Consider the following 26,630-nt stretch of genomic DNA (forward strand, 5'->3'; position numbering starts at 1 on the left):
GAGCACTTTTCACTTTATTTTTTTTGCGAAACGCACGTTGAGTTAACACAATTGAAAAGTTATTTTGAATATAAAGCTGAACAATTTCAGCGCGTTCTTTTGGAGTGTACTGTTCCATGGTATAAATTGTCTTCGAATGACGCTTCTAACGCGGTATGACATTAGCCGATTTGTCAGCGCTGTTAAAAGTTACAGCGTTGCCAGATGGGTCAACTTTAAATGGCCTACCCTGTATTTAAGTGAGAATATTCATCGGGGGAATAAATTATTATGTCATCGATATAGACATGACAACATTTTCCGATATCTTCGCGTAAAACGTCATCAAGAGCTCTTTGAAAGATGCTAGGCGCGTTCTTTAATCCAAATGGTAGCCTACAAAATTCGTATTTTCCGTTGTTAATGTAAACGCGGTTTTTTCCTATCCTCCTCGCACAAAACGATTTGATGGAAACCAGATTTTAAATCTGTGGTGGTAAAGTACTTTGATTTTCCTAGGTTGGCTAAAATTACAGTTGTATCTGCTATTGGGTACCGATCGGAATTGGTTTTTTCCTTATAGTATTCCATTGCGAAATGTGCAGCGGTCCGCCAAGCTGGATATGAAGCAGAATCTCCCTTGAATTCAGGTAGGGATGTTATTAAATCCAAACTTGCGCTATTATCCAAAATAAGGGGATTGATAGATACTGGCATGTAAGTCTGAGCAGTGGGAGGAGTTAATCGATTTAACGCTAAAGTGACTTGGCTTATCTGCTCAGCAAATGCTTGTCTAGTGCGCTCAGTAGCCACATTTACTATTTCAAGCACCTGCTCCCTACTTATACTCATATTGGTATTAAAGCAAATGGATTTTTCGTATGAAAAATATTTAATTATTAATTTCTAAACAAAATACAAATAATAATAGTAGTTTTTAGTAAAAATATGTAGTTATTTTTTTATTTTTTTTTTTTTTGCGGTTGGAGAAAGCGGCCGTTTCAAAGAAAAAAACGATTCACTGGATTGGAAAATAAAGCAAAGACTTAATAAAAATGACACAATTTCAACTAAAAACAGCCTTCCACCACGTGCAATTTATCATACAAAAGAGGTTATCTCAGAACAAAACGCAAATTTAATAAACAGGTTTTTCTTTTTATTATTTTATATCGATATATTTTTTTAAGGAGGCAATATTCTCTTTTCTCAAATTTATTTCACGTAGAATGTGGTTTTTAATAAGTGAACATTTCACTGCACAAATAATTTCAATTTACAACTTTTTCACTTTTTTATGATTTTGAATTATTACTTACAGAACAAGTTTTAATTATATCCAAAATTATTAATATTCTTCAGGATCTTCGTTTCATCAGGATGCGGGGTTCTCCTCTATTTTCTTGGATTATCCAGTTGCTAGAGGTCCTTTAAAGGCCACACGTTGAGCGCCAATTAATTAGAATGCAAGTTTTTACTTATAGCGATGTTGCTCGCTTTATTGCTGATTACTAATTAAATTTTTACAATTTGGTTTCATTACTCTTAGCCTAAGCTCAGTCTCTTCTCTGCGTTGTTGTTATTTTACTCGTGCCCAGTCGAACTTAGGAGTTGTTGTTAGATGGAGTAGTTTAAGGCGGCCAAACTCAACTGTTGCTATGGTCGAATCATTGATTGCTTCGCGCAATGACTCGAAATGGTGAGGTGAGTTGTTGCTTTGGTAGGACGCCTGTTTTGGCGGGAACATTCGGCTGTTACTAAGAGGCCGTTTTGTTCCTATTTTGTGATGCTGGCTAATCAGTGAATACCACGCACACAGGCCGCGCATCATTTTATAATTGTTGATTTATAATTTTTTATAGGATCTTAACCCTTAGGTAAAACAAAAGATTTGACCTGATTACTTAAGTTCGTTAACCAGTGTGGTAAACATTATATTTGCTTTGGTTATGTTACCTTATAACAGAGCCGCTCAAAATAATACGCAATTTATTTACCAACGCATACAATCACACATTTGATATCTGCCAGCGTATGATTGTGTGCGCGCGCTTGCTTAGTACACTGAGTGAAATCGTGCTATTTGGTTATTTTGTTATTAAAAATTTAGAAAAAAATAAAAAATTATGGTTTTTGATTAAAAAAGCAATTAAGAAAAACAATAATTTTAAGTTAATTTTTTTAACTTTCCATGATTTTTTCCATATCGACTTCAAGATCGTAAGTTTTGATTCTCATTAAGTCTTCTATATGCTTATTCGAAACTGAATTACTGTATTTCGAGTGTATTTTTGACGCTGGCAGAATTAGCGTCATAGCGTACATGCTTCGACTGCATTTGCTTGCCTATACTCCGAGTATAGGGATGAAAAATTGCGCATTATTTTGAGCGGCTCTGCCTTATAACACCATAGTCATTCATATTTATATGAAATTATATAATATTATCAAACATTATAAATATTTTATAAATAACTCTTATTCGCACATTAACTACAAATATAGTTTTGAAAATAGCACAATTTAATTAGAATGTTATCAGTTTTGCATGTATTCAGAAAAATACGCAAAATGATAATCATATCAATTGATATGATTGCGTGTAAACGTATAAAAATATAAGCAAACGAGCAACATACGTCTGTAATAACAATGTATATTTCCGAGCATAATTTTCATTGAATGCTCAGCTCTGTTCGCTCAGCACTGCTAAAATTTCTCCTTCTCGGCCAAAAGTGGTGAAATCCACTAATAGGATTTTGTTAGCTCTTGACAGTTCACACGCCTGTCCGCAATTGAACCTTCTCTATATTATACGTTCTCTGCTGGCGGACGGCGCCCACCTCTTTTTCTGGATCAATCCGTGCGTCTACACGTATCTGATAATCGCTAACGTTCGATCGCTTAAGCCCTGTCAAGGTGAGTGCCGGTAATTTGTTTTGTGAGTTTAACATACATACTTTTTTATTGGTCCTTCGTACCGGACGGCACTAATGGCGACATAAATTGAAAAATAAAATAAAACATAATTAATCTCGGTGACGCGGCGACGCGTTAACAATCTAAACTAATTAAAAAAAAATAAAAATAAAAAACGGGAGGGAAAACTTTGCAAAAAACGGTAGTGATAAAGGAAAAAAAAATTCCGTTGTGACAAAAATTGGACAAATAAAAACCGGGAGTGACAAAAAAATTTAAATAAAACCTGTGGTGATTAACAAAACAATTTAACTAAAACCTGTGGTGATCAACAAAAAATTTTTTAAGTAAAACCTGTGGTGATTGGAAGAAAAAAAAAAAGTATCGAAAGTGCAGTGTGGAAATAACATACATACATGTGCATGTAAAAAGTTAGGAAAAAAAGAAGAATTGGTGACAAAATTTGGCAGAAACGGTAAAACCAAATATATATATGTACATACAATATAAAAAGTTACGGTGGTGAGAAAATTCGAAAAAAAGAAGAAATTTTTGCCATATACATATGTATGTATACATACATACATATAAGTGAAAAGTGATTGAAGTAACGGGAAGCAAAGCACAAATAAAACACAACAACAGAAAAAAGAAAGAAAAAAGGGTTCTAAACCGTATCAGTGAGGTGGAAAGAAAAGAAAAACAAAAAAATAATAATAATAATTGTGCTGTGAAAATAAGAGTGAAGTATTGGGTGAAATAACGCACAAACAAGAACAAAAAAAAAATAGAAAAAACCACAAAGCCACCAGAGAATCACCGCAGCAGCAAGCAGCACAAGGATGGGAGAAAGAAGCACTCCACAAGCACAGGCACAAGCGTAGACACAGGCAAATACACATAGACACATACACTCATATTATCCACAAAAGCCACTGGCGGAAATCAAAGTGAGTAGTATCGTCTCCTTTCATTCTTTATATATCATATTCATATGTATCAGAGAACGGCATCGGCTGAATGAAAAACATTCGTACGCGCTCAACAGCCGAATAATCACACTGTTCGGATCAGCCGATCAAACTTTCATGCGCTCACATTTGCGTTGTTGATTTTAAATTCACTCGGGTGTGTGCGATTTTTTGTTTCACTCCGAGTTTGTTCGGCTCGTGTTCAATATAATGATTTCGGACGCTTGCTCATTCGGTTCAACAATCATTGTATTGAACAAGAACAACACTCAACTCGCAAAAATCAACTCGTATGATTTTACTCATGCGCGCAGCAAGCGGAACTTTTTCTGCACAGATGAAATGTGAGAAGAACGAAAACAAAAACAAGCTACAACAACAAGCTGCAGTTCGTGGAACGCATGGGGCTTGCATAGATATTGTTACTGTACATGCAGTCGTAACGCTCACATCGTGTCGTCTTGTTGCTAATAGTTTACTCATAATCGATCAACTCAAATTGAACCGAATGATGCTTTCGTCAACACATGCTCATTTTATTGAACGCTGACTTTTGTTCAGTGAGTTGAATTGAGTGAGAAATTTTGAACCGAAAACTCAAGATCCTCGGAATGATGTGTGCGGCAAAATTAGTTGATTTTTACTCATCACTCTGTTTTTTTCAGTGAGTTGGGTTGAATGAAAAAGTTCGCGTATGAGTAAATCAAGAAAATAGTGATTTTTGCAGTTCTCTGATATGTATGGTTTAAAATCTAAAACATAAAGTTTACGGTTCAGACCAAAATCCCGGTCGAAAAATAAGTGAAAACCGTTACCAAACTGTTTCCGGTGTTCGGTTTATTTCCCGGTTAAAACCGAAAACCTATAACAATGCAGTTTGGTACTGTATATAGCGGATTAGTGATTGCCGGTAAATCCTTACCGTTGTGTCATAACACAAACCAACCCCGAAAAAATATATGTAAAAATTCAAGTATTTACTTGCGAAATTTCCAACAAGACCCCTTATACTTAATCATGTATAAGCAGGATTGCTTAAAAAAAACAAAAGCATATGTGCGAATTAAATTTTACACCATACATACATACATACTTACATATATTTCACGTATATTTCTATAGCAAAGAAAGAGCATAACTTGCTCTTTCGCTAGTTTAACCATATTCAATTTCAAATACATATGTACATATAGTACATACATACATACCAGAGAACGGCATCGGCTGAATGAAAAACATTCGTACGCACTCAACAGCCGAATAATCACACTGTTCGGATCAGCCGATCCAACATGCATGCGCTCACAATTTCGTTGTTGATTTTAAATTCACTCGGGTGTGTGCGATTTTTTGTTTCACTCCGAGTTTGTTCGGCTCGTGTTCAATATAATGATTTCGGACGCTTGCTCATTCGGTTCAACAATCATTGTTTTGAACAAAAACAACACTCAACTCGCAAAAATCAACTCGTATGATTTTACTCATGCGCGCAGCAAGCGGCACTTTTTCTGCACAGATGAAACGTGAGAAGAACGAAAACAAAAACAAGCTACAACAACAAGCTGCAGTTCGTGGAACGCATGGGGCTTGCATAGAAATTGTTACTGTACATGCACGCTCACATCGTGTCGTCTTGTTGCTAATAGTTTACTCATAATCAATCAACTCAAATTGAACCGAATGAGGCTTTCGTCAACACATGCTCATTTTTTTGAATGCTGACTTTTGTTCAGTGAGTTGAATTGAGTGAGAAATTTTGAACCGAAGACTCAAGATCCTCGGAATGATGTGTACGGCAAAATTAGTTGATTTTTACTCATCACTCTGGTTTTTTCAGTGAGTTAGGTTGAATGAAAAAGTTCGCGTATGAGTAAATCAAGAAAATAGTGATTTTTGCAGTTCTCTGATACATACATACATTCTAAAATCGTAATATCATTTAACACTCTTTTTCGCGGCCTCTTCTCACTGCAAAAGTATATACATACATATGTATATGCGGCGCAGTTATACAATTACATATATACTTACTAACAAGTGAATTTGCGAAAATCACCGTCGGTCAATTCTCTTTCCGTGGTTTCTTCGTACCGCGAACAAACATACATATGTACAAATATGCGTATATATATAAGTTATGGGTTTACTTGTCAAAATTAAAAATTAACTTCTTTTTCTGGTCTTACGACCTTTATTGTTCAATCGCTCGCTTAACTCTAAACTTAACAAATTTTATAATTCTTATGGTAACTTAATGCGCTTGCAGTTCTGCTGACGTCGGTTCACACTTTACGCTGGATTTCCAGAGAATCACGCCACACTGCGCTAGACGTATCGTCAGCACTTTTGCGAGTAGAACGGATGCGCGTCTCTTTTGATTGCTTTAAATGTTATTGTTGCTAACTCCTCCCTTCTTAAAATCAATTGTCCTCAATTGATCAAAAATATGGTAAGTTGTCAAAATTGAAGTATGTTATGGGGTTTGTTGTTTTTGGTACTATTTCTGGTACTTCTGGGTCCTTACCCTTGGACGATGTTTCTGATGTAAAGCTTGTTTGCAGGATTATCTTCTTTCTCCTATGGCAGAAGAATATTATTGAAAAAGCTGCTAGTGTGAGAATGGCCATTATTGCCACAGAAGTTTGAGTGGTATTATTTTGAAGGCAATCCAAACGTTTTATGTTGCCTATGAATAACTCGTGGATTGATTCCAATGACAAAAGATTTATTCTTTCCTTTTCCGCTGGAGCAAATTGTGTTCTTGCTGGTAACGCCCCGGTTAAAAGCGTTTCGCCATTGTAGAAAGAATCGTTATTTATTTTTATGATAAGATTGCTGAATTTTACGACGAATGTACCTGCAACGGACATTTCTTCCAAGCTATTATTTACGGTACCATTAAAGTTGTTTAGTAGAATTAGTCCAGGTTGAAGTATTTCTTTTGGTTTAACATGGTTTGCGTTGCTATATTGACAAGTTGGATTTTGTTTGCTATTTAGAAGTTTTGTTATGCAGGTTTCATTAACTAGGCTAACAATTTGGTCTTTCTTACAAATAGATATAGAATTTATTGTCTTACACTCGCTATTTATTCCAAGTATATTATTTTCTTTCTTAATAGTATTATTGAAAACAATATTTATAATCGTATTATTTCTCTTAAAAGGTTTAATTAAAATATTTTCATAGGTTTCTTTTTCCGTAATTGGTATTTTCACGATATACGCTAACATTGTTGAATTATAAAGGACGCTTGTTTCTGCAAAACTTAAGGCTTCTTCAGTTGATGAAAAAGGCATCTTTTCCTCTTCTAGTGTTTTAAGAGTTAATTCTAATTCTTTCTTGTTCAATAAAATGCTATTTACTAATTTTAATTTTGCCCATTGGATGGCATATCTAACGTTTACAATTTCTTCCTTAACTAAAGGTAATCTATTTTGAATACTTATTACTAGTTCGTCGTTAAAGTAGCTGTCTTTTGTTATTGCGTTTGCTAGTTTGTCCGTAATTACTGTGAGGTTATTCATACGTTCTGTTAGTGCTTGATTTACTAGAAATTGTTTATTGTTATTGTCGTTTAATTGTTTTGTGACGTATTCTAATGCAGCAAAATCGTCGTGATCTGGGGTTCCAGCTAAATATTTGCATGCTGTACCCAGGATGTTAATTGATCTTCTAATTTTTCTACCTGATGGTTTTATAGATTTAATTATTTCTTTAGTCTGTTCTATTTCTTGTTTTAAAGCTGAGTAAAATATACTGTTTGTCTGTATGTTTTTGTCCGTGAATTGTTTTACCTCTGCCAAAAATTGTTCGTACAGTTCAACGTTGATAAGGTGTATCAGTTTAAACGTTCCGTCTTGTATTTTGGTCAGTCCATTGCTTATTGTAATTATATGAGCTGTTGAGAAGTCTGTGATTTGGAAGTCGGTCAGAGCCATTGTTGTCGCTGTAAGCGTTAGTCTGCAAAAAGAAAAAATTTAGTACTTAGCTTTTAATATTACTCTTATGAACTACCCTATTTGACTCGGTCAGTACCGTAGTCGACCTGTTTTTCTTAACTACTTCTTTTTTATACCTAGGTGAGATTTTAGTTCCTAACCTATTGTGGACCTTCACGTAAATCGTTTCTCCTGGATTATAATCAATAATTGGTTGTAATTTGCTATTGTGATTTTTAAGATCTTGTTGTTGTTTATCTTTTATTCTTTGAATATTATCTAATCTAGCTTTTTCGAATTGTTCGGGGTCTGTGCTTACCATACGACCGAAAAAAATTTCTATTGGTCTATTATTAATTGTGCTGTGAATTGAGTAATTATATTCATAGACAGCTCTGTCTAAAAGTTGTGCAAATGATTGATCTCGATTTTCGGCTTTTAGACAACGCATAATCTCGGAAAGTGTTGAATGGAATCTCTCGATTTGGCCATTCACTGCACTTTTATATGGCGGGGATTTGAAAATTTGAATGTTTAATATGTCTTCCAACATGAAAGTAATAGTCGCTGAATTGAATGCCCTTTCGCTATCAAAAATTACGGTTTTGGGTACTCCAAACTGAAAGAGAAGTTCCTTTAAAGGTTCTTTTATGTCTTGAGTAGCTTTTGATTTTATTGGTTTTACCTGCGCATATTTTGAGAATTTGTCGAAAGCAGTGAGCACGAGATTGCCTTCCGTTTTGTAAATATCTATATGCACTATATGTCCTGCATATGAGGGGATAGGTGTCTCTTTTAAGACGGGCTTATTAGGGTGTCTATCGTACCTCTTTGTTTTACAAATACTACATTGTTGAATACTTTATTTATTTTGTTATTCATGCTGGGGAAAAAATATTTCTCTAGTATATGAGATTTATTTTCTCTGCCATTACGATGAGCTCTTCTGTGTGTTTCTATGATAATTTCTTCCTGCCTTTGTTCTTCTAATACATCTTCTACCTTTCTTCGTGCAAACCTAATACGATATTTATTGAAGTGGATTGAAAAAACTTCTTGTATTATTCCCATTATTGGTTCGGGATCGCTGATCCCATTTATTACTGAGGGGTTTAGATATTTTTTCAATAAAGATATGATTGTCTCCTCGGAAAATTCTATTTCTGTTATAGTGTGACGGTGATTAGTTGGAAAAACAATTTGAAATTTATAGCTTGATTCTGTAGACCAATAGAAAAATATCTGATCTTTAAAAACGTTGATAGGTACATCCACGAATTGAATCAAGTTTTGACCTGAACTGTCATCGCTATGCGTCATAACCGACATTGAATTTATTTGTTGCTGTGCTGTAATTCTTGATAGTGCATCAGCCACAACGTTAGTTCGACCAGTTTTATGAAATATTTCGTCATTACACTCTTCTAGTTCTGGCTTGCACTCCTGCTCTCTGAGAGCACTCGTCAACAACTCGATATAAGGGAACTGTGGGACGGCATTTTAAACTCCCTACGTACAGCTTCAACCGAAACCATTGGTTTTTGGAAAGTGCAAAAGAACAGCTGGTACGACGACGAGTGCGTGTCGCAGCGGAGAGAAAACAGGCTGCCTACCTCGCAACGTTACGATCGACCACAACACGTGCGGGATGGGATAGATACCGAGAGTGGAAGAGGGAAGCGAGACGCATTTGCAGACAGAAGAAGAAAGAGGCCGAAATGCGTGAGTACGAACAGCTTGATAAGCTGGCCGACAGGGGAATGCTCGAAAATTCTACGAAAAAATGCGGCGGCTTACAGAAGGTTTCAAGACCGGAGCATACTCCTGTAGAACCCCCAAAGGTGATCTAGTTACCGATGCCCAGAGCATACTTAGATTATGGAGGGAACACTTCTCCAGCCTGCTGAATGGCAGTGAACACATAACACCAGGAAAAGGCGAACCCGATTCCCCAATCGATGACGATGGAGCAGACGTTCCATTACCCGGCCATGAAGAAGTTCGAATAGCAGTTGCTCGCCTGAAGAACAACAAAGCGGCAGGGGCCGACGCATTGCCGGCCGAGCTATTCAAACACGGCGGCGAAGAACTGATAAGGAGCATGCATCAGCTTCTTTGCAAAATAAGGTCGGATGAAAGCATGCCCAACGATTGGAATTTAAGTGTGCTATGCCCAATCCATAAAAAAGGAGACCCCACAATCTGCGCCAACTACCGTGGGATTAGCCTCCTCAACATCGCGTACAAGGTTCTATCGAGCGTATTGTGTGAAAGATTAAAGCCCACCGTCAACAAACTGATTGGACCTTATCAGTGTGGCTTCAGACCTGGTAAATCAACAACCGACCAGATATTCACCATGCGCCAAATCTTGGAAAAGACCCGTGAAAGGAGGATCGACACTCACCACCTATTCGTCGATTTCAAAGCTGCTTTCGACAGCACGAAAAGGAGCTGCCTTTATGTCGCGATGTCTGAATTTGGTATCCCCGCAAAACTAATACGGCTGTGTAAACTGACGTTGAGCAACACGAAAAGCTCCGTCAGGATCGGGAAGGACCTCTCCGAGCCGTTCGATACCAAACGAGGTTTCAGACAAGGCGACTCCCTATCGTGCGACTTTTTCAACCTGCTGCTGGAGAAAATAGTTCGAGCTGCAGAACTCAACAGAGAAGGTACCATCTTCTATAAGAGTGTACAACTGCTGGCGTATGCCGATGATATTGATATCATCGGTCTCAACACCCGCGCCGTTAGTTCTGCTTTCTCCAGACTGGACAAGGAAGCAAAAGAAATGGGTCTGGCAGTGAACGAGGACAAGACGAAATATCTCCTGTCATCAAACAAACAGTCGTCGCACTCGCGACTTGGCACACACGTCACTGTTGACAGTCATAACTTTGAAGTTGTAGATAATTTCGTCTATCTTGGAACCAGCGTAAACACCACCAACAATGTCAGCCTGGAAATCCAACGCAGGATTACTCTTGCCAACAGGTGCTACTTCGGACTGAGTAGGCAATTGAAAAGGAAAGTCCTCTCTCGACGAACAAAAACCAAGCTCTATAAGTCGCTCATAATTCCCGTCCTGCTATATGGTGAAGAGGCTTGGACGATGACAACAACCGATGAGTCGACGTTGCGAGTTTTCGAGAGAAAAGTTCTGCGAAAGATTTATGGTCCTTTGCGCGTTGGCCACGGCGAATATCGCATTTGATGGAACGATGAGCTGTACGAGATATACGACGACATTGACATAGTTCAGCGAATTAAAAGACAGCGGCTACGCTGGCTAGGTCATGTTGTCCGGATGGATGAAAACACTCCAGCTCGGAAAGTATTCGACGCAGTACCCGCCGCGGGAAGCAGAGGAAGAGGAAGACCTCCACTCCGGTGGAAGGACCAAGTGGAGAAGGACCTGGCCTCGCTTGGAATATCCAATTGGCGCCACGTAGCGAAGAGAAGAAACGACTGGCGCGCTGTTGTTGACTCGGCTATAATCGCGTAAGCGGTGTCTACGCCAGTAAAGAAGAAGAAGAAGTTCTGCCTTCCATCGTTTCATTTTACTATTTGTATTTTTGTTGCTTAAAGCGAAAGTTAGGGGCTGATGGTCTGTAAAGATTTTGACCTTAGCGTGCCCGTACAAAAAATTCCGCAGAGTGGATAATGCCCAGACAATGTCTAGCATTTCCTTCTCGTTTGCGGCGTTATGTTCCTCCGCTTTACTTAGAGTTCGAGAAATAAAAGAAATAGGTTTTCCACTTCGGGAAAGAACGGCACCAAGTGCAAAATTTGAGGCATCAGTTGTGAGCTCAAAATCGTTATTGTAATTTGGAAAAGATAAAATTACCTCATCCGAAACCAATGTAATTCTAATTTTCTGAAATGCTTCTTTAGCTTGTTCGTTGAATTCAATCTGTACTTTTGCGGACTTGTTTTTTGAAATTCGGCCTTCTTCGCCTCTTAGTAAGATTGTTAATGGCTTTGCTAATTTGGCGTAATCGCGAATAAATCTACGGTAATAGCCGGATAGGCCTAAAAATGAACGCAATTCTTTAATATTTTTGGGTTCGGGAAAATTAGTAATTGCTTCTACCTTTTTTGGGTTAGTTCTAATGCCCTGTTGTGATACTATAAATCCTAAAAATTTTACCTCCTTTTGAAAAAAGTGACATCTGTCCAGTTGAATCTTCATATTTGCTTCCTCTAAAGTTTCGAAAACTTTTCGAAGATTCTATAAGTGTTCTTCTTCGGATTTTCCGAATATTATGATATCATCTATATACACATAGCAAATCTTGCCTATATGTTCATGGAGGATATCGTCAAGTGTACGCTGGAAAATGGCGGGCGCATTTTTCAGCCCAAATGGTAGCCGAGTAAACTCGAACTTCCCATTATTCACCGAAAATGCCGTTTTTTCTATGTCTGACGGCTTTAGTGTGATCTGATGGAACCCACTTTTGAGGTCTAGCGTGGTAAAAAATGAATTGTCGCCTAAATGCGATAACATATCCTCTATTTCGGGTATTGGATATTTATCCGCTATAGTTAAACTATTTAATTTTCTATAATCGATCACCAACCTATACTGTTTATTTCCACTGGAATCGGGTTTTTTTGCCACGATCCACACAGGGGAATTATAGGGGGATCTGGATGGTCTTATAATGCCATCGTTTAGTAGTTTTTCCACCTGTTTCTCTACTTTGCCTCTAAGCGATGTTGGATATGGATACAACTCACTATATATTGGAGAATCGGATGACGTTCTGATCTCTCCCACTACTTTGGTAGTATAAGTTAACCGTTCATCCGGTTCCGAAAATAAGTTAGGATGCTCTGTAACCAATTTCTGTAGAGCTATTTTTTGATGGGGAGTAATGTTGTCATCGTGTATTTTGATATCATTTACTGCATCTGTTTTTAATTCTTTAATTAATATTTTTAAATTATTTTTAATTGTCAAGGTTCCCTCTCTAATGTTAATTACAGCATCTAGCTGCCGAAAGCTATCATAGCCCAAAATGCCATGAAAAGTTCTTAAAGGGGGTAGTATAAAGAATTTTAAAGTTTCTGTTTGATAAAAAAGCTGTAAAAATGTGTGGTGTTTTATTTCTATATCACCAGCAATAGTTTTCGCTAAAAATATATCTTGGTTTTCTAGTACTTTTTTTGCTAAATTGGGTTGAATATAATTCTGGCTGGAGCCAGTGTCAATTAAAAATTTGAATACTTCGCCGCTCTTCGTGCGGCATTCAAAGTAAGGCAACGAAGAGCTTCTTAACTTTAAAAATGAATATCGCTATATTCGTAATATAGGCTTTCATCCTGTATATTGTCGTCCGCCACGCCCAAATAATCATTCAGATTATCTTCTGAGCCAGTGTACAAGGTAGCGCTTGGAGTATTACTTATATGAAAATTGCGTTGTGCCTTTTGTGGCTTGAGATTTCTTTCAGAAATGGTCTGTGGTGGCCTTTTGCCGTATAATTGATTATTTTGTGGCCGGTTCATATAGTCAATGCGGCGCGAGCGCAAAGTTTTATCTATCTCCATAGGCACCGGCGGTTTTGGGGGGCGCATAGGCGGTTGGTTAAAGTGTGTTTGTGCATTTAAGTTCCTATCAAATCTTTGATTTGGAAAGTTATGTGAAATAAGTTGTGGTTGTGGCTGTGGGAAGTAAGCAATTTCGGGGAAGAAATTTTGTTGGTTTACTTGCCTCCGAAAATTTCTTGAAGGTAAAGGTGGTGCGGTGATTCGCTGCATCCCTCTACGATCCATATTGGTGTTGTGTGCGTACCGTGTGCGGAATCCCTGATTTTCCAGCTTCAGGCACAAGTGTAATGCTTGAGGCAGATCCATTGGTTCCTTCATGCCCAATAGTTTAGGCAAGTCGCCGTTGAGGCCGCGCACAAACGTATCTAGCGCCTTGTTTCAGTATGTGTGAGTAAGAAGATTATGAGCCTCGCTACCCACCTCCATACAACCTAACTTATTAAGTATTAAAGATAAATTGGAATAAACGGCCTGGTAAAATTCTTCAATTGACCTATTTCCCTGAACCAAAGAAGTCATTTGGTATTCTAGGGTGGATACATCACGCTTGTCGGCGTAATGTAAAGTTAGACACTTACAAATAGCACCCCAGTCTAAGGGTGTATTGTATGACTCAAGGGCAGCATCCGCGTTGCCGACGATTTTATTTCTTATCACCGTAAGGATTCCGTAGAATTTAGGTGTGCCCTTACTCGCTTCGTAGATATTTAATATTCGATTTACACTTTTTTTGCATGAATTGAATTCGGCGGGATTTCCCGAGAATTCGCGTAAACATTTTACTACATCGGGTATCTTGTCTAAACCTGATAAGTTGCTTGCATGTTCTATATTGATGGTTTGGTCGCACGAGTTATATAATAATAATCATACTGAGCTGTTCTGTTGCAAGAATCAGACTGCCTCTGCCATCAGATCAGCAACTCGAGTCTGCCCAAGTGTGTGGGTGTACCGCACATTCCAACAGACTCAAAATATGCTGATTCTGCTGTTTTGGTCACGTACTGGCTGATCATGCGATGTGGTGCACAACTGCATGCTGTCAGACGTAACCTGAGATGTAACTCCCCCAGAGCCACTCTGAGAAGTCTCCTGACTTCTTTTATTTATAATTTTTAAACTAATTTTTTCATTTTTTTGCTTACATAAATACATAATAATAATAATTATACTTATTACTATTATTATAATTAATGAGGCATTTATACCGTAAGATACACTCTTATGATATTTTAGTTCCTCTATTTCTTTAATATTCTTGAAATGATTTAAAACTATATCTTCAAATTTTATTTTCGACTCATAGCTTTGATTTAAAATTTTTACAGGATGTATCAGTTTATCAATGAATTTAGTTTTGTTGTTACTAAATTTTTCTTCATTAATTTTAATTTCACATTTCGCAAAATTTAATATATAGTTATTTTGCAGTACAAAATCTCTGTCATCACAATTTTGTTTAAGTTTTAAATTTTTTGCATTCTTGATGATTACAGTATCATCACTTATTTCTTGTATTATTGTAGTATTATTATATTTGAATTCACAAGCATTACAAAAAATACAATTCCTACTTAATCTTAATTTTTTTAATAACGTATTAACTTCATATTTATAATGCTTTTTATTTATTGTTACAATTTTTTCATCCTCTTGATCTATTTGCAATTTACGTCTGTTTGGTAGAGGTATAATTAATTTTACATATACTTTAAAAAAACTTTTTGGTATTTGAATGGCGAACACAAGTGCTTCATTTTTGAAAGCTACCACTCCTACTTTGGCTAGTTTCAGCTTATAAAAATCTATGTCAAAGCTATCTATTTCTTCTTTAGTTAACATCCCCGGATGTATTAAATTGTTTTTAGCGGCGGCTATATTATTTTGAACTTCATGTATCTTCCCTTCTATATGTCTTAATTTATTCATTTGATCATTGTAAAGAACCAATTTCGCTAGCTCTCTATCCTCCTTTTGTATCTGATTTAATTCTTCTAAAATTTTACTCCTGTCATTTTTTATTATTGTTTTCATTAAATTAATTGAATCGTTAAAATGCTCATTTATGATAATCTGCTTATTGATGTTTGTTATTGCATTGTGCGAATTTCCCTCTATTACTTTTAGATGACTAATTATATCTTGTCGGTCCTCCTCGTCCATTACCCCGAACAACCATTTGTACATTGTCCCTCCTACATTAATTAAACCTCTCTTCTTTCTTTCCTCTTCCTTGGGAGTAATTGATCTAATTTTTGCTTTAATTACTTTAATTTCGTTAAAAAGAAGTGCCTTGTTAATTAAGTCTGCTTGTCTTATGTTTTCTTCCATTTCTTCCACCAAACTTGTTAGCTCTTTCGGATGTATAATATGAAGTATTATATTTACTTCGTCAACGATCTCTACTTCGTCAAGTTGGATCATGGTGTATCTTGCTTCTTCAACTATCGGTGTCACTTGTAAGAATGCTGTTGCCAATTTCATGGCGGTCATCAGGAACATTATTATCCACCTCATCTGAAAATGTGTCGACTCGTGAATTTACACTTTCAAATACATCGCCATTATGTGCTATTGTGCTAAACCTATCATCATCACTTTCCATGCCTACTCTATCTAATTTAAGAGGTCTTTTTATGTTTGCTACATGAATGTTTTGTAAGGGGGTGATTCGGAAATATGGTTCGTCCTTGTGTCTTACTCTTTTATAATTCTTTATCGGTCCCGTTGTTCTCAGTTCTACATAGTCCTCTCTGTACCTATTTCTATTGTGTATGGTGATTTGTTTCTTCCGGTCTATTGCATTTTTTAAAATGGTTGGATCAATACTATTTCTTGCGTTATTGGGTGTACATTTTATGGTTGAGTGATAGCGATCATTATAGTTACCTATAACGATCTGTATCCTCATTTCTGTTGAGAGGCTTGGATCCTCAATTCCTGTTAGTTTTTCTAACAAGGTTGAGTGCAGCCTCTCAATGTCTGCATTACCTGTATGAGAGTTTGGTTTTGTTAAGTGTACTTCGACTCCTTCTGTATTTAAGAACTGAATTAACTGTTCGGCCCTGAATTCGTTGTCCATGATAATCTTCTTTGGTTTCCCGAATTTCGTGAAATGTTCAATTATGATGGCCTTCTTTGCTCTCCAATTTCTATCAGTTATATTGTATGCTGCGGCAAATTTTGTTAGTTTATCAATGATTGTGACAAATGACTGCTTTTTAAAATGAAAAATGTCTACATGTATAATTTCGTTTTTATCTGAAGGTGTCTCTGTTAGTTTAAACTTCGGCTTTATCGGTTGCATTTTCCCCAATTACCTATAATTAGCTGCATATGTGCCCTTAATTTTGGATAGTATATTCTATCCTTAAGTGTATTGTACCTAAGTCTCGTTTATTCCGCTATACATTGACTCATTACTATGGTAAAGTGAAATTTGTTTATGCAGATCATCTTCTTGTATAATTTCTGTTGTTGTTTTGTACATTTTATGAATTGCAGGTTGCTATTGCAAGAAAACATGCTTATAAGTAATAGTTGAAATTTGTGATAATCAGCCTCCTCCACTTCGGAAAAAATACCCACTTTGCCCCTGTCAAGATATCTTCTGAAAATATTTTTCAATATGTTCTCCGTATCGATAGGGTTTATCTCGATTATTTTCCTTCCATGTATTATTTGAACTTCAGTTTGGTTACTATATGTTATTATAATTTGGGTCTTATACTTGTTAACAATTTCATCTTTTATGAAAAAATGTTCTAACAGTTCCTCTTCTGTGGAATGTATTGTATCTGACATTTCTAATTTGGATTCTTTATCATTGCTTTCTTCGATTTTTGGAGAGATTTCAATCCGGGTTAATAAAACTGCTACTACATTATTTTTCCCTTTTTGATATTCAATTTCATAATTAAATTCTTGCAGTTTCAATAGCCACCTTTGGTGACGTTGTGAAAACTCCCTTCCTTTATATTTATTATTTAAAAATACTATCGGGCAATGATCAGTTATAATTTTAAATTTTGTGCCATATATGTACGGCCTGAAATAAGTTATTGAATATATAATAGCTAGAAACTCTTTATCTGTTGTAGCATACTTCTGCTCATGGTTATTTAAAGTTCTGCTAATATAGCACACTGGCTGACCTTGTTGAGAAAGCACTGCGCCTATTGCGTAATCGCTTGCATCCGTTGTGATAGTAAATTCCTTATCATATTCCGGATATTTTAAAATTGGATGCGATGAAATTAGTGTTTTCAAATTTTCGAAACTAGCTATGTACTGTGGATCTCTTGAATTTATTTTATATCCTTTTTTTAAATATTTAATCATTGGATATGCAATTTTTGAGTAGTCCCTAATGAACTTTCTATAATAACCAGTGGCTCCCAAAAAACTTTTTAATTGTTTTTCAGTTGTAGGTATTTTCAAATTTTGTATTGCTGCTATCTTGTCCTGATTTGGCTTAATCCCTTCTTTGGTTAAGGTATGCCCCAAAAATTTTGTTTCCCTCTTTAGAAAACTACATTTATCGACTTGAATTTTTAAATTATGTTCCTTTAATGTTGAAAAAATTTTCTCTAAGGAGTTTAAATGTTCCTCTAATGACGTTGAAAAAATTAATACGTCGTCTAAATAAACGACACATATCTTATTTATGTATTCTCTTAATATGTCATTCATTAGACGTTGAAAGGTAGCCGGAGCATTTTTCAGTCCGAAGGGCATTCTGATATATTCGTATAATCCCACCGGAGATACAAAAGCTGTCTTTTCAATATCCTTTTTATCCATTAAAATTTGATGGTAACCTTTGGCTAGATCAAGAGTGCTGAAGTACTGCGCCTTGCCCAACTTGTCTAAGATTCCATCAATGTTTGGCAAAGGATATTTATCATCGACAGTTATTTGATTTAGTCTACGGTAATCGATTACTAAACGAAATTTTTTATTGCCCATACTATCACATTTTTTTGGTACTATGATAATAGGTGAACTATATTTACTCCTACTTTTCCGGATTATACCTTGTTTTTCTAGCTCCCTAATTTGCCTTATGGCTTCATCCTCATGTTTCGGAGGTAACCTATATATTTTCGAATTGATTTGTTGGTTTGTGGTGGTTCTTATTTCGTGGACCACCGTTTTTGTGTTTGTCAAGGTATCTCCTTCTTTATACATTAACTTTTCATATTTCTTTAGCAATTTTTCAACCTCTTTTCGTTCATTTGATTTTAAATGATCGAGTTGAATGTTTTGCATTTTACTTTCTTCCAATGCATATACTTGCTCTTGGATAGTTTTTGAATAAAACGGAATTTTAACGCCATTTTTAAGCTTAATTTCTTCGTTTTCAATATCGATTATACTGAAATTATTAAATATAAAATCGTTCCCTAGCAGAAGATCGTACGGTTTTTCAAAGTCTAGTTTCAACCATCTCATCCTAGCATTGTGAGGGTATTTAAATTCTAGCGGACATGGTGTCTTAACTCTTTCGTTAGACGCTCTTATATCACCATTCAGTGTACTAATTATTGTTTTATTTTTTTCTAAAACCGGTAACTTATAATGTTCGAAGCTTGATTTTTTCATAATACTGATAGTAGAGCCCGGGTCTACCAATGCACACCATTTTTTGTTAAACAAAGTAAGAGAAATTAATATTTTATTTTGATTTTCCGAGGCTAATTGGTAAAAAATTCCTCGTTATTATTCGTTTCCTCTGTCCTGCTCACGGCATCAACATCCATGGGTGTTGGGCCATATGAATGTCTTGTTTGCCGAGTGCCGTTCTGTATATTTTGTCTTGCTGAATTACCATAGCCGTTATTAGTATTATTATTACGATATTGATTTGTATATTGACCTGAATTTCCTGTCCGATAATTAGTTTGTCTCTGTGGATTATTTGGGTAATAATTATTTTGCCCTGAAAAGTTGGTATTCCTTTGAGAGTATCGTCCCGAATTATTTTGTGTATAATAACGATCATGGTTTTGATCGCCAATATTTTGTCCCCTAAAGTTGTTTATTCTTTGATTACTTTGATTTTGGTTATTATTAAAATTTCTTGCCTTCTGAACAAATTGGTTTGAATTTTTGTTTCTTGCTAAAAGTGTGGGATTTAAATTTCCATCGTCTAGCCCTATGAAACTATATATAATTCCTGATAACTGTGTCAATGAAATTGAATTCCTTATTGCATAAGCACAAGTCCCCGATGTAATTTGCTTAATACGTTGAATGAGCATACCTGAAAAAATTTCCTTCATTGCCTCCCCGTTTTCATCCAGAGCTCCAAATTCAGTTATAGCATCAATTATTTCATTGATTCTCCTGCTTAACTCACTAATGCTACCAACTCGCAATGTATTTATTTCTCTAGTTATGGTCATTTGATCTTTCCTTGGCTTAAAATGTTGTTTAAGTTTTATTTTGCAATCTTCCCAACTAGCTGGTGGAGCAAGATGCAAATAATTTTTTGCTTTTCCGCTTATTTTTAAATCGTACACCACTCTAAAAACTTCTTGTTCCTGGTTTGGATAATCCCTCAGAATCCTATCTATTGCTTCAATGAATGCTGGCAATTGGCCGGCATCACCTCCAAAAGAATTTACATATTTTAAATCTTTTTCAATACGTTGTCTTATTGACCGCTGATTATGTATTGCATTTAATTCTAACAATTGTGTAATTGCTACTACACAGTTTTCTAATTTCCTATTATTATTAGCCATTTTATTTAAATTGGTTTATCTTTCTTTTCCTAGAACTTATGTTTTCTTAAAATATCAATATTTAATTTATTCTTACAATACTTCTCTGCATTATAGCTGCTGCTGTTTTTGTTGCTGTTGATGTTGTTGTTTTGTTTTTTGTTAAAGCTGCTGCTGCTGTCTCCGCTGTTGCTATTGTCGTCTTGTCTTTGCCGTTTCTCCTGGTATTGTTATTGTTGACTTTGTTGTTTTTTTTTTATATTTTTATTTGCTGAATAGGAATGGTTGATTTTGCTGTATCTGCCGCTGTCGTTTTCGGTGATGCTGCTACTGATGCTGAAGCTTGTAATATGTAGTTGCTGTGTTATGTTATGGTTGATATGTTTTTTCTTAGTAAGACCTTCGGCACTTATTTAAGTTATCACTTTAATATATGTAGATATTGCGTCGCAGTCTGCTTTATGCACTTCAATAATTTAAAGTTCAATTAGCTGGAAAAATTTAATCTCCTTGTTGATTTATGGAATTTGCACGCAAAAAATTTTTGATTTTCTTCTAGTGACGGCAAATTAAATATATTTGTTGGATATTGACACTATTTTTCAATTTTAATTTTCTTTTCTTTCACGGTTCGCCTCGACTGCGCCAGTTATATAATAATAATCATGCTGAGCTGTTCTGTTGCAAGAATCAGACTGCCTCTGCCATCAGATCAGCAACTCGAGTCTGCCCAAGTGTGTGGGTGTACCGCACATTCCAACAGACTCAAAATATGCTGATTCTGCTGTTTTGGTCACGTACTGGCTGATCATGCGATGTGGTGCACAACTGCATGCTGTCAGACGTAACCTGAGATGTAACTCACGCGTCCGCTAAGCCCGCATTCGGGTTAAGGGTTGCCCTAACTATGCTGGGCCCCTGCCTGTGTACCACGTCTAAAGCTACCCTTCCTGTTAGGTATACGAGGTCATCTTCGTTTATTGTGACGTTAGCTGATCCTGAATTTCCTGCAAGGACATTCGCCCTGATTACTGGTGGACGAACCAGATTATTTGGGTTCGACATTGTCTATTTTGTTGTGTCTGTTAAAGAGTTCGTTTTATATTTTTTCTTACTGTCCACTACTCTTTACGTATCGGTTTCTTTTCTACTTGAGTAACGTTTCAGTTTTTGCACTTACAAATTAATGCTTAAAGGTTTTATTTCAATTTTAGTTTGGTAAAAAAAAAAAATTTCACAATCTGGGTTTCGCTTAATGTTCTTAATTAGTAATTATCACTTAACTTACAATACAATAACGACTTTCATTCTTTGCCTCTTGATATTGTTGGTTGTTAATGTTGATAGGTGCTGATGTGTTGGCTTGCGTCCAACGCGTCCTTTTTGCTCTGCTACTAAGGGGCCTGATCTCACACTAGCACAGTTGTTTTTATTATCACTCCACGTTCTCCGAAGAAGGATCCTTAACGCATTTTGTTTTCCTTCGCGACGTAGGGGCTTATTTTAGCTCGGGCGCCAGTTATGGGTTTACTTGTCAAAAGTAAAAATTAACTTCTTTTTCTGGTCTTACGACCTTTATTGTTCAATCGCTCGCTTAACTCTAAACTTAACAAATTTTATAATTCTTATGGTAACTTAATGCGCTTGCAGTTCTGCTGACGTCGGTTCCCACTTTACGCTGGATTTCCAGAGAATCACGCCACACTGCGCTAGACGTATCGTCAGCACTTTTGCGAGTAGAACGGATGCGCGTGTCTTTTGATTACTTTAAATGTTATTGTTGCTAACTTATATATACACGGGCGCATACACATACATACGAAATCGTCTAAAAATATAACCTGTCGACATCGGGTACAACTTAAAGACAATAATTCAAATAACATAAAACATTTTCTAAAATACTTAAATATTTTTACATAAGTGTACTGTCACATATGTAGATACGCTCACAGCTTCAAAGTTCACATTGGCATATATTCCGCAATACCCCTTGAGTTTTGGCTAACAAAACCAAGCAGGATTGCGTATAAAATATATTCAAAGTCCACATTGGCATATTTCCCGCAATACCCCTTGATTTTTGATCAACAAAAACAAGCAGGATTGTGTAAAAAACCAAAGCGTAATACATATGTTCATTAGGGTGTGCCATTTTGAGGCAACCTTTTTTTTCAACTGAAAAAATTTTTTTTTTTCTTATTTTTATACAATGAATAATTGTAAAAATGAACTGAAACATGATTCTTACAGGAAATTAAACGCTCTGCAAAAAGTCTCTGATATGTTTTTCATAAAAGTGAACTCAACTGAAGATATTCAAACTTAAAAATCGAAATATATGAAATTTTGAAATTTATTCTATTAGACTAATACTGATGACTTTTTTATGACTTAAAAATTATTTCCATTATGAAAAAAATTTTCAATCAGGGAATAAAAAAAAAATAATTTATGTCTTAGATAATATTTTATTACTCAATTAACGGTTAAACAAAAGTAATTTATGAATCGGGTTTAGGAAAAACATTATTTTGGCAATTTAGAAACACTTTTATAACTATAACAATTAATATAAATTTATAGTTAATAGCAACTATAATAGAAATTATAATTCAAAATAAATGAGGTAATTATATTTATTGCAAAGTCTTTTTATGACAATTAGGATATCTCTGTCGATGCTGTTTTACTACTTGTAGTAAATACTGAAATTGATCCGCATCTTTAGTAAGACATCTATTATATTCTTCTATTAACGCATATATCGACATATCAAACAATTTCTCCAGATTTTCTGAGAAAAGTTCCTCTTTTATGTTTTGTGTAACTGATTTCTTTCGTTTACGATTTCTTTGTATTAATTTCCAGCTATTGAAGATTTTTGTCAGTTTTAACGTCGCGTATTGAAATCCACAAGTTGGTATTTCAGCAGCACACCATATTTTATTCAATTTAATAATTGTACTTTTAGAACTTTCATATTGTTTTCTTGAGAAAATTTTGTTCATAAAAAAAAACAGACATAACCTCTTTAACAATCGGTAGCTCTAAATTGAGTTATTCATTATTGGTCGGGTAATTATTATAATTACATTTAATATTTACAAAATTATAAATTATAAATCAACACTATTAACAAAAAATTCAATAAATTGACTAAACACTTGTGGAAAAGAGTGATTCTCTGAATTATGACAACGAATAATGAATGTTTAATCCAAACAAATACTCCTCTGCATTACTCCCACAAATTACATAAAGTAATAGAGGCGTAATGCAGAGGAATATCAACCGCCCCAACTTCACGCAACAGAAGGAGAAACAAAAAGAGACGATTTTCCCGCGCTTTTTACCAAAAAGGCATTATTATCCCGCCAACATATAAGCGAACCACAAGTGAAACGATAACAAGTGAACACAATAAGTGAAACATACAATAAGTGAACATAATAAAATCTTTTCACATAAATAATACGGATACAACATAAGGATCCACGCAAATTCATTTACCATACTCCACAGCGAGGGAATAAACGCAACACACACAACGAATTCAAGTATTTGTAATTACAAGAAAAAGTATGTATATTAATTCTCAACTCTAACATTAGCTTATACGAATTCAGTAACAATTAATAAATATTGGAAACACACACACATATACATATATCTATTTGTAACGGGTGATTTTTTTGAGGTTAGGATTTTCATGCATTAGTATTTGACAGATCACGTGGGATTTCAGACATGGTGTCAAAGAGAAAGATGCTCAGTATGCTTTGACATTTCATCATGAATAGACTTACTAACGAGCAACGCTTGCAAATCATTGAATTTTATTACCAAAATCAGTGTTCGGTTCTTTTCTTTTTTATCGACAAATTTTGTTCAGCGATGAGGCTCATTTCTGGTTGAATGGCTACGTAAATAAGCAAAATTGCCGCATTTGGGGTGAAGAGCAACCAGAAGCCGTTCAAGAACTGCCCATGCATCCCGAAAAATGCACTGTTTGGTGTGGTTTGTACGCTGGTGGAATCATTGGACCGTATTTTTTCAAAGATGCTGTTGGACGCAACGTTACGGTGAATGGCGATCGCTATCGTTCGATGCTAACAAACTTTTTGTTGCCAAAAATGGAAGAACTGAACTTGGTTGACATGTGGTTTCAACAAGATGGCGCTACATGCCACACAGCTCGCGATTCTATGGCCATTTTGAGGGAAAACTTCGGACAACAATTCATCTCAAGAAATGGATCCGTAAGTTGGCCACCAAGATCATGCGATTTAACGCCTTTAGACTATTTTTTGTGGGGCTACGTCAAGTCTAAAGTCTACAGAAATAAGCCAGCAACTATTCCAGCTTTGGAAGACAACATTTCCGAAGAAATTCGGGCTATTCCGGCCGAAATGCTCGAAAAAGTTGCCCAAAATTGGACTTTCCGAATGGACCACCTAAGACGCAGCCGCCGTCAACATTTAAATGAAATTATCTTCAAAAAGTAAATGTCATGAACCAATCTAACGTTTCAAATAAAGAACCGATGAGATTTTGCAAATTTTATGCGTTTTTTTTTTTTTAAAAGTTATCAAGCTCTTAAAAAATCACCCTTTATATACCCGAATGAATTATTAATAGGCTGGTTAGTGAACAACGCAGAATCGTGGGTCGTGTCAGCTGGGACGACCTATCTTATGGGCGCGCAATGTAACTGAACAGTGAAAAACGCTACTCTGACGTGACGTTGACGTGAGAATCTGCGACATTTGGATTTTTGCCGTCGCAAACGTCTCAGCTGATTGCTCTCTCACAACGCAGGGTTGCCAATATCGATATACTGCAGTAATTATCAACTTTTATAATTCAATCTGTTCAATATGTTTGAAATTTTCTTAAAATAACTCAAAATCAGAGTCGAATGCTATTATTTATAAATATATAAACTATTTTTAATAGTTTGTTTTTAGTTTTGATATTTTATATTGTAAAAAATTGTAATTGAAAACAAAGATGTGCTCAAAACTATATATGCGTATTGGGCAATGGCAACATTGTTCAAATGAAAACAAGCGCCATTAAAACAAACGTCAAATCAAAGAGTTTGTTGGATTTTTAATTTGTGCGTATAAATAAAAAAATGGATGACGAAAAACTTATTAGTTTAGTGGAAAGTAAAAGTGAGTTGTACGATAAGAGCAATACATTTTACAAGCTGCAATCAAGAAAGGATGCCTTGTGGAACGAAATTGGGAGGGAATTGAACGCAAGTGGTAAGTTGCTTTGTTATGTTATTGTTTATGTTGTTAATAATAAATAATTATATTTTTATAGGAGAAATGTGTCGCCGTAGATGGCTGACACTTAGGGACCGGTACGGGAGGGAAGCGCGGAAGGCTAACGCCCCCTCAGGCAGCGGGACAGAATTTCAAAGACAGTGGCATCTATTAGATTCAATGAAATTCCTCAAGCCACATATTTTGCCGAGACCGTAAGTTTTAGTTTATTAAATGAATATACATACTTGTATTTGAAACAAAATCTTAAATTTACAGCATTAGATTTTCACACAATATTTGTGTAAACGATATTGCTACTGCTACGGGTCAATCAACAGACGAAACATTGGTACAAGGAGATGCGCAGGAGGAATCACCACCATTATGGCCCTTGTCGCCAAACGGAATATCACCGCCGTCGCCATCGCCTCCTTTCCCCGTGGCGCAAAGTATACCATCCCCGAGTCCTTCGGCATCAACCTCGGTTCCCTCACCATCCTGCTATACGCAAGTTGCAAACAACAGGGGTAGAAAGCGAGGGTCATCTGGGCCAACTTCTAGCGAGGTTGACCAGAAGATGATTGAAGCCATCGAGGTTTTCAAACATAAAATCGAAGCTATACAACCTACCCAGCAGACTCAACAACAACAAAGTACAAATCCAGCTGTAAAATCATTCACCTCATTAATGGCTTCCATTTTAAACAAAATGGACGAGGCAAAGCAAACGAGAGCTATGGAAAAGGCATTACAGGCTGTGTTTGATGTGCAGAATGAGTAAACATGAAGATATTTCATAACAACACTGAAAGATATAGTTATTTTTAAATTATAATTTTATATTTATTTATGTGTTTATTTTCGTTATCATTAGTCCATTAGTAAATAAGTTTAAACATTGTTATTAATTAAAAAAATGAATGAAATGAAATAAATAATCTCATAAATTTTAATAATTATATGTTTATTTTCGTTATTTTTTTAGTAAATAAGTATAAACATTGTTATTAATTAAACAAAATGAATGAAATGAAATAAATAATCTCATAAATTTAAAAAAAGGTGATTATTTTTAATAAGGTTCTCCAGGAGCATATGGTCCTCCTGTGATAGAGTCTATATTGTTCTGGAATGGTACAGATCCTTCATTTATAAAATAGTTAGCAAGTCTTTCGCGTAAATTAAACGCACTTGAAGGACCTCTACGCACTGATGTTCGCATTGGTCGTAAAGAATTGTTTTCATTTTCGCGGC

General features: G+C 35.7%; 1 protein-coding gene across 1 annotated transcript; it reads left to right on the forward strand.

Annotated features, from left to right (window-relative positions):
• On the forward strand, positions 1-26,259 carry LOC125779460 (uncharacterized). The gene is made up of 3 exons (XM_049460821.1): positions 1-128; positions 24,739-25,588; positions 25,653-26,259. The coding sequence occupies exons 2-3, from the start codon at positions 25,386-25,388 to the stop codon at positions 26,155-26,157; spliced, it is 708 nt and encodes a 235-aa protein (XP_049316778.1). The 5' UTR covers positions 1-128; positions 24,739-25,385; the 3' UTR covers positions 26,158-26,259.
• Positions 26,260-26,630: the final 371 nt, after the last annotated feature.

This window comes from Bactrocera dorsalis, chromosome 6 (assembly GCF_023373825.1).
Source record: "Bactrocera dorsalis isolate Fly_Bdor chromosome 6, ASM2337382v1, whole genome shotgun sequence".
Classification (NCBI taxonomy): Eukaryota; Metazoa; Arthropoda; class Insecta; order Diptera; family Tephritidae; genus Bactrocera; species Bactrocera dorsalis.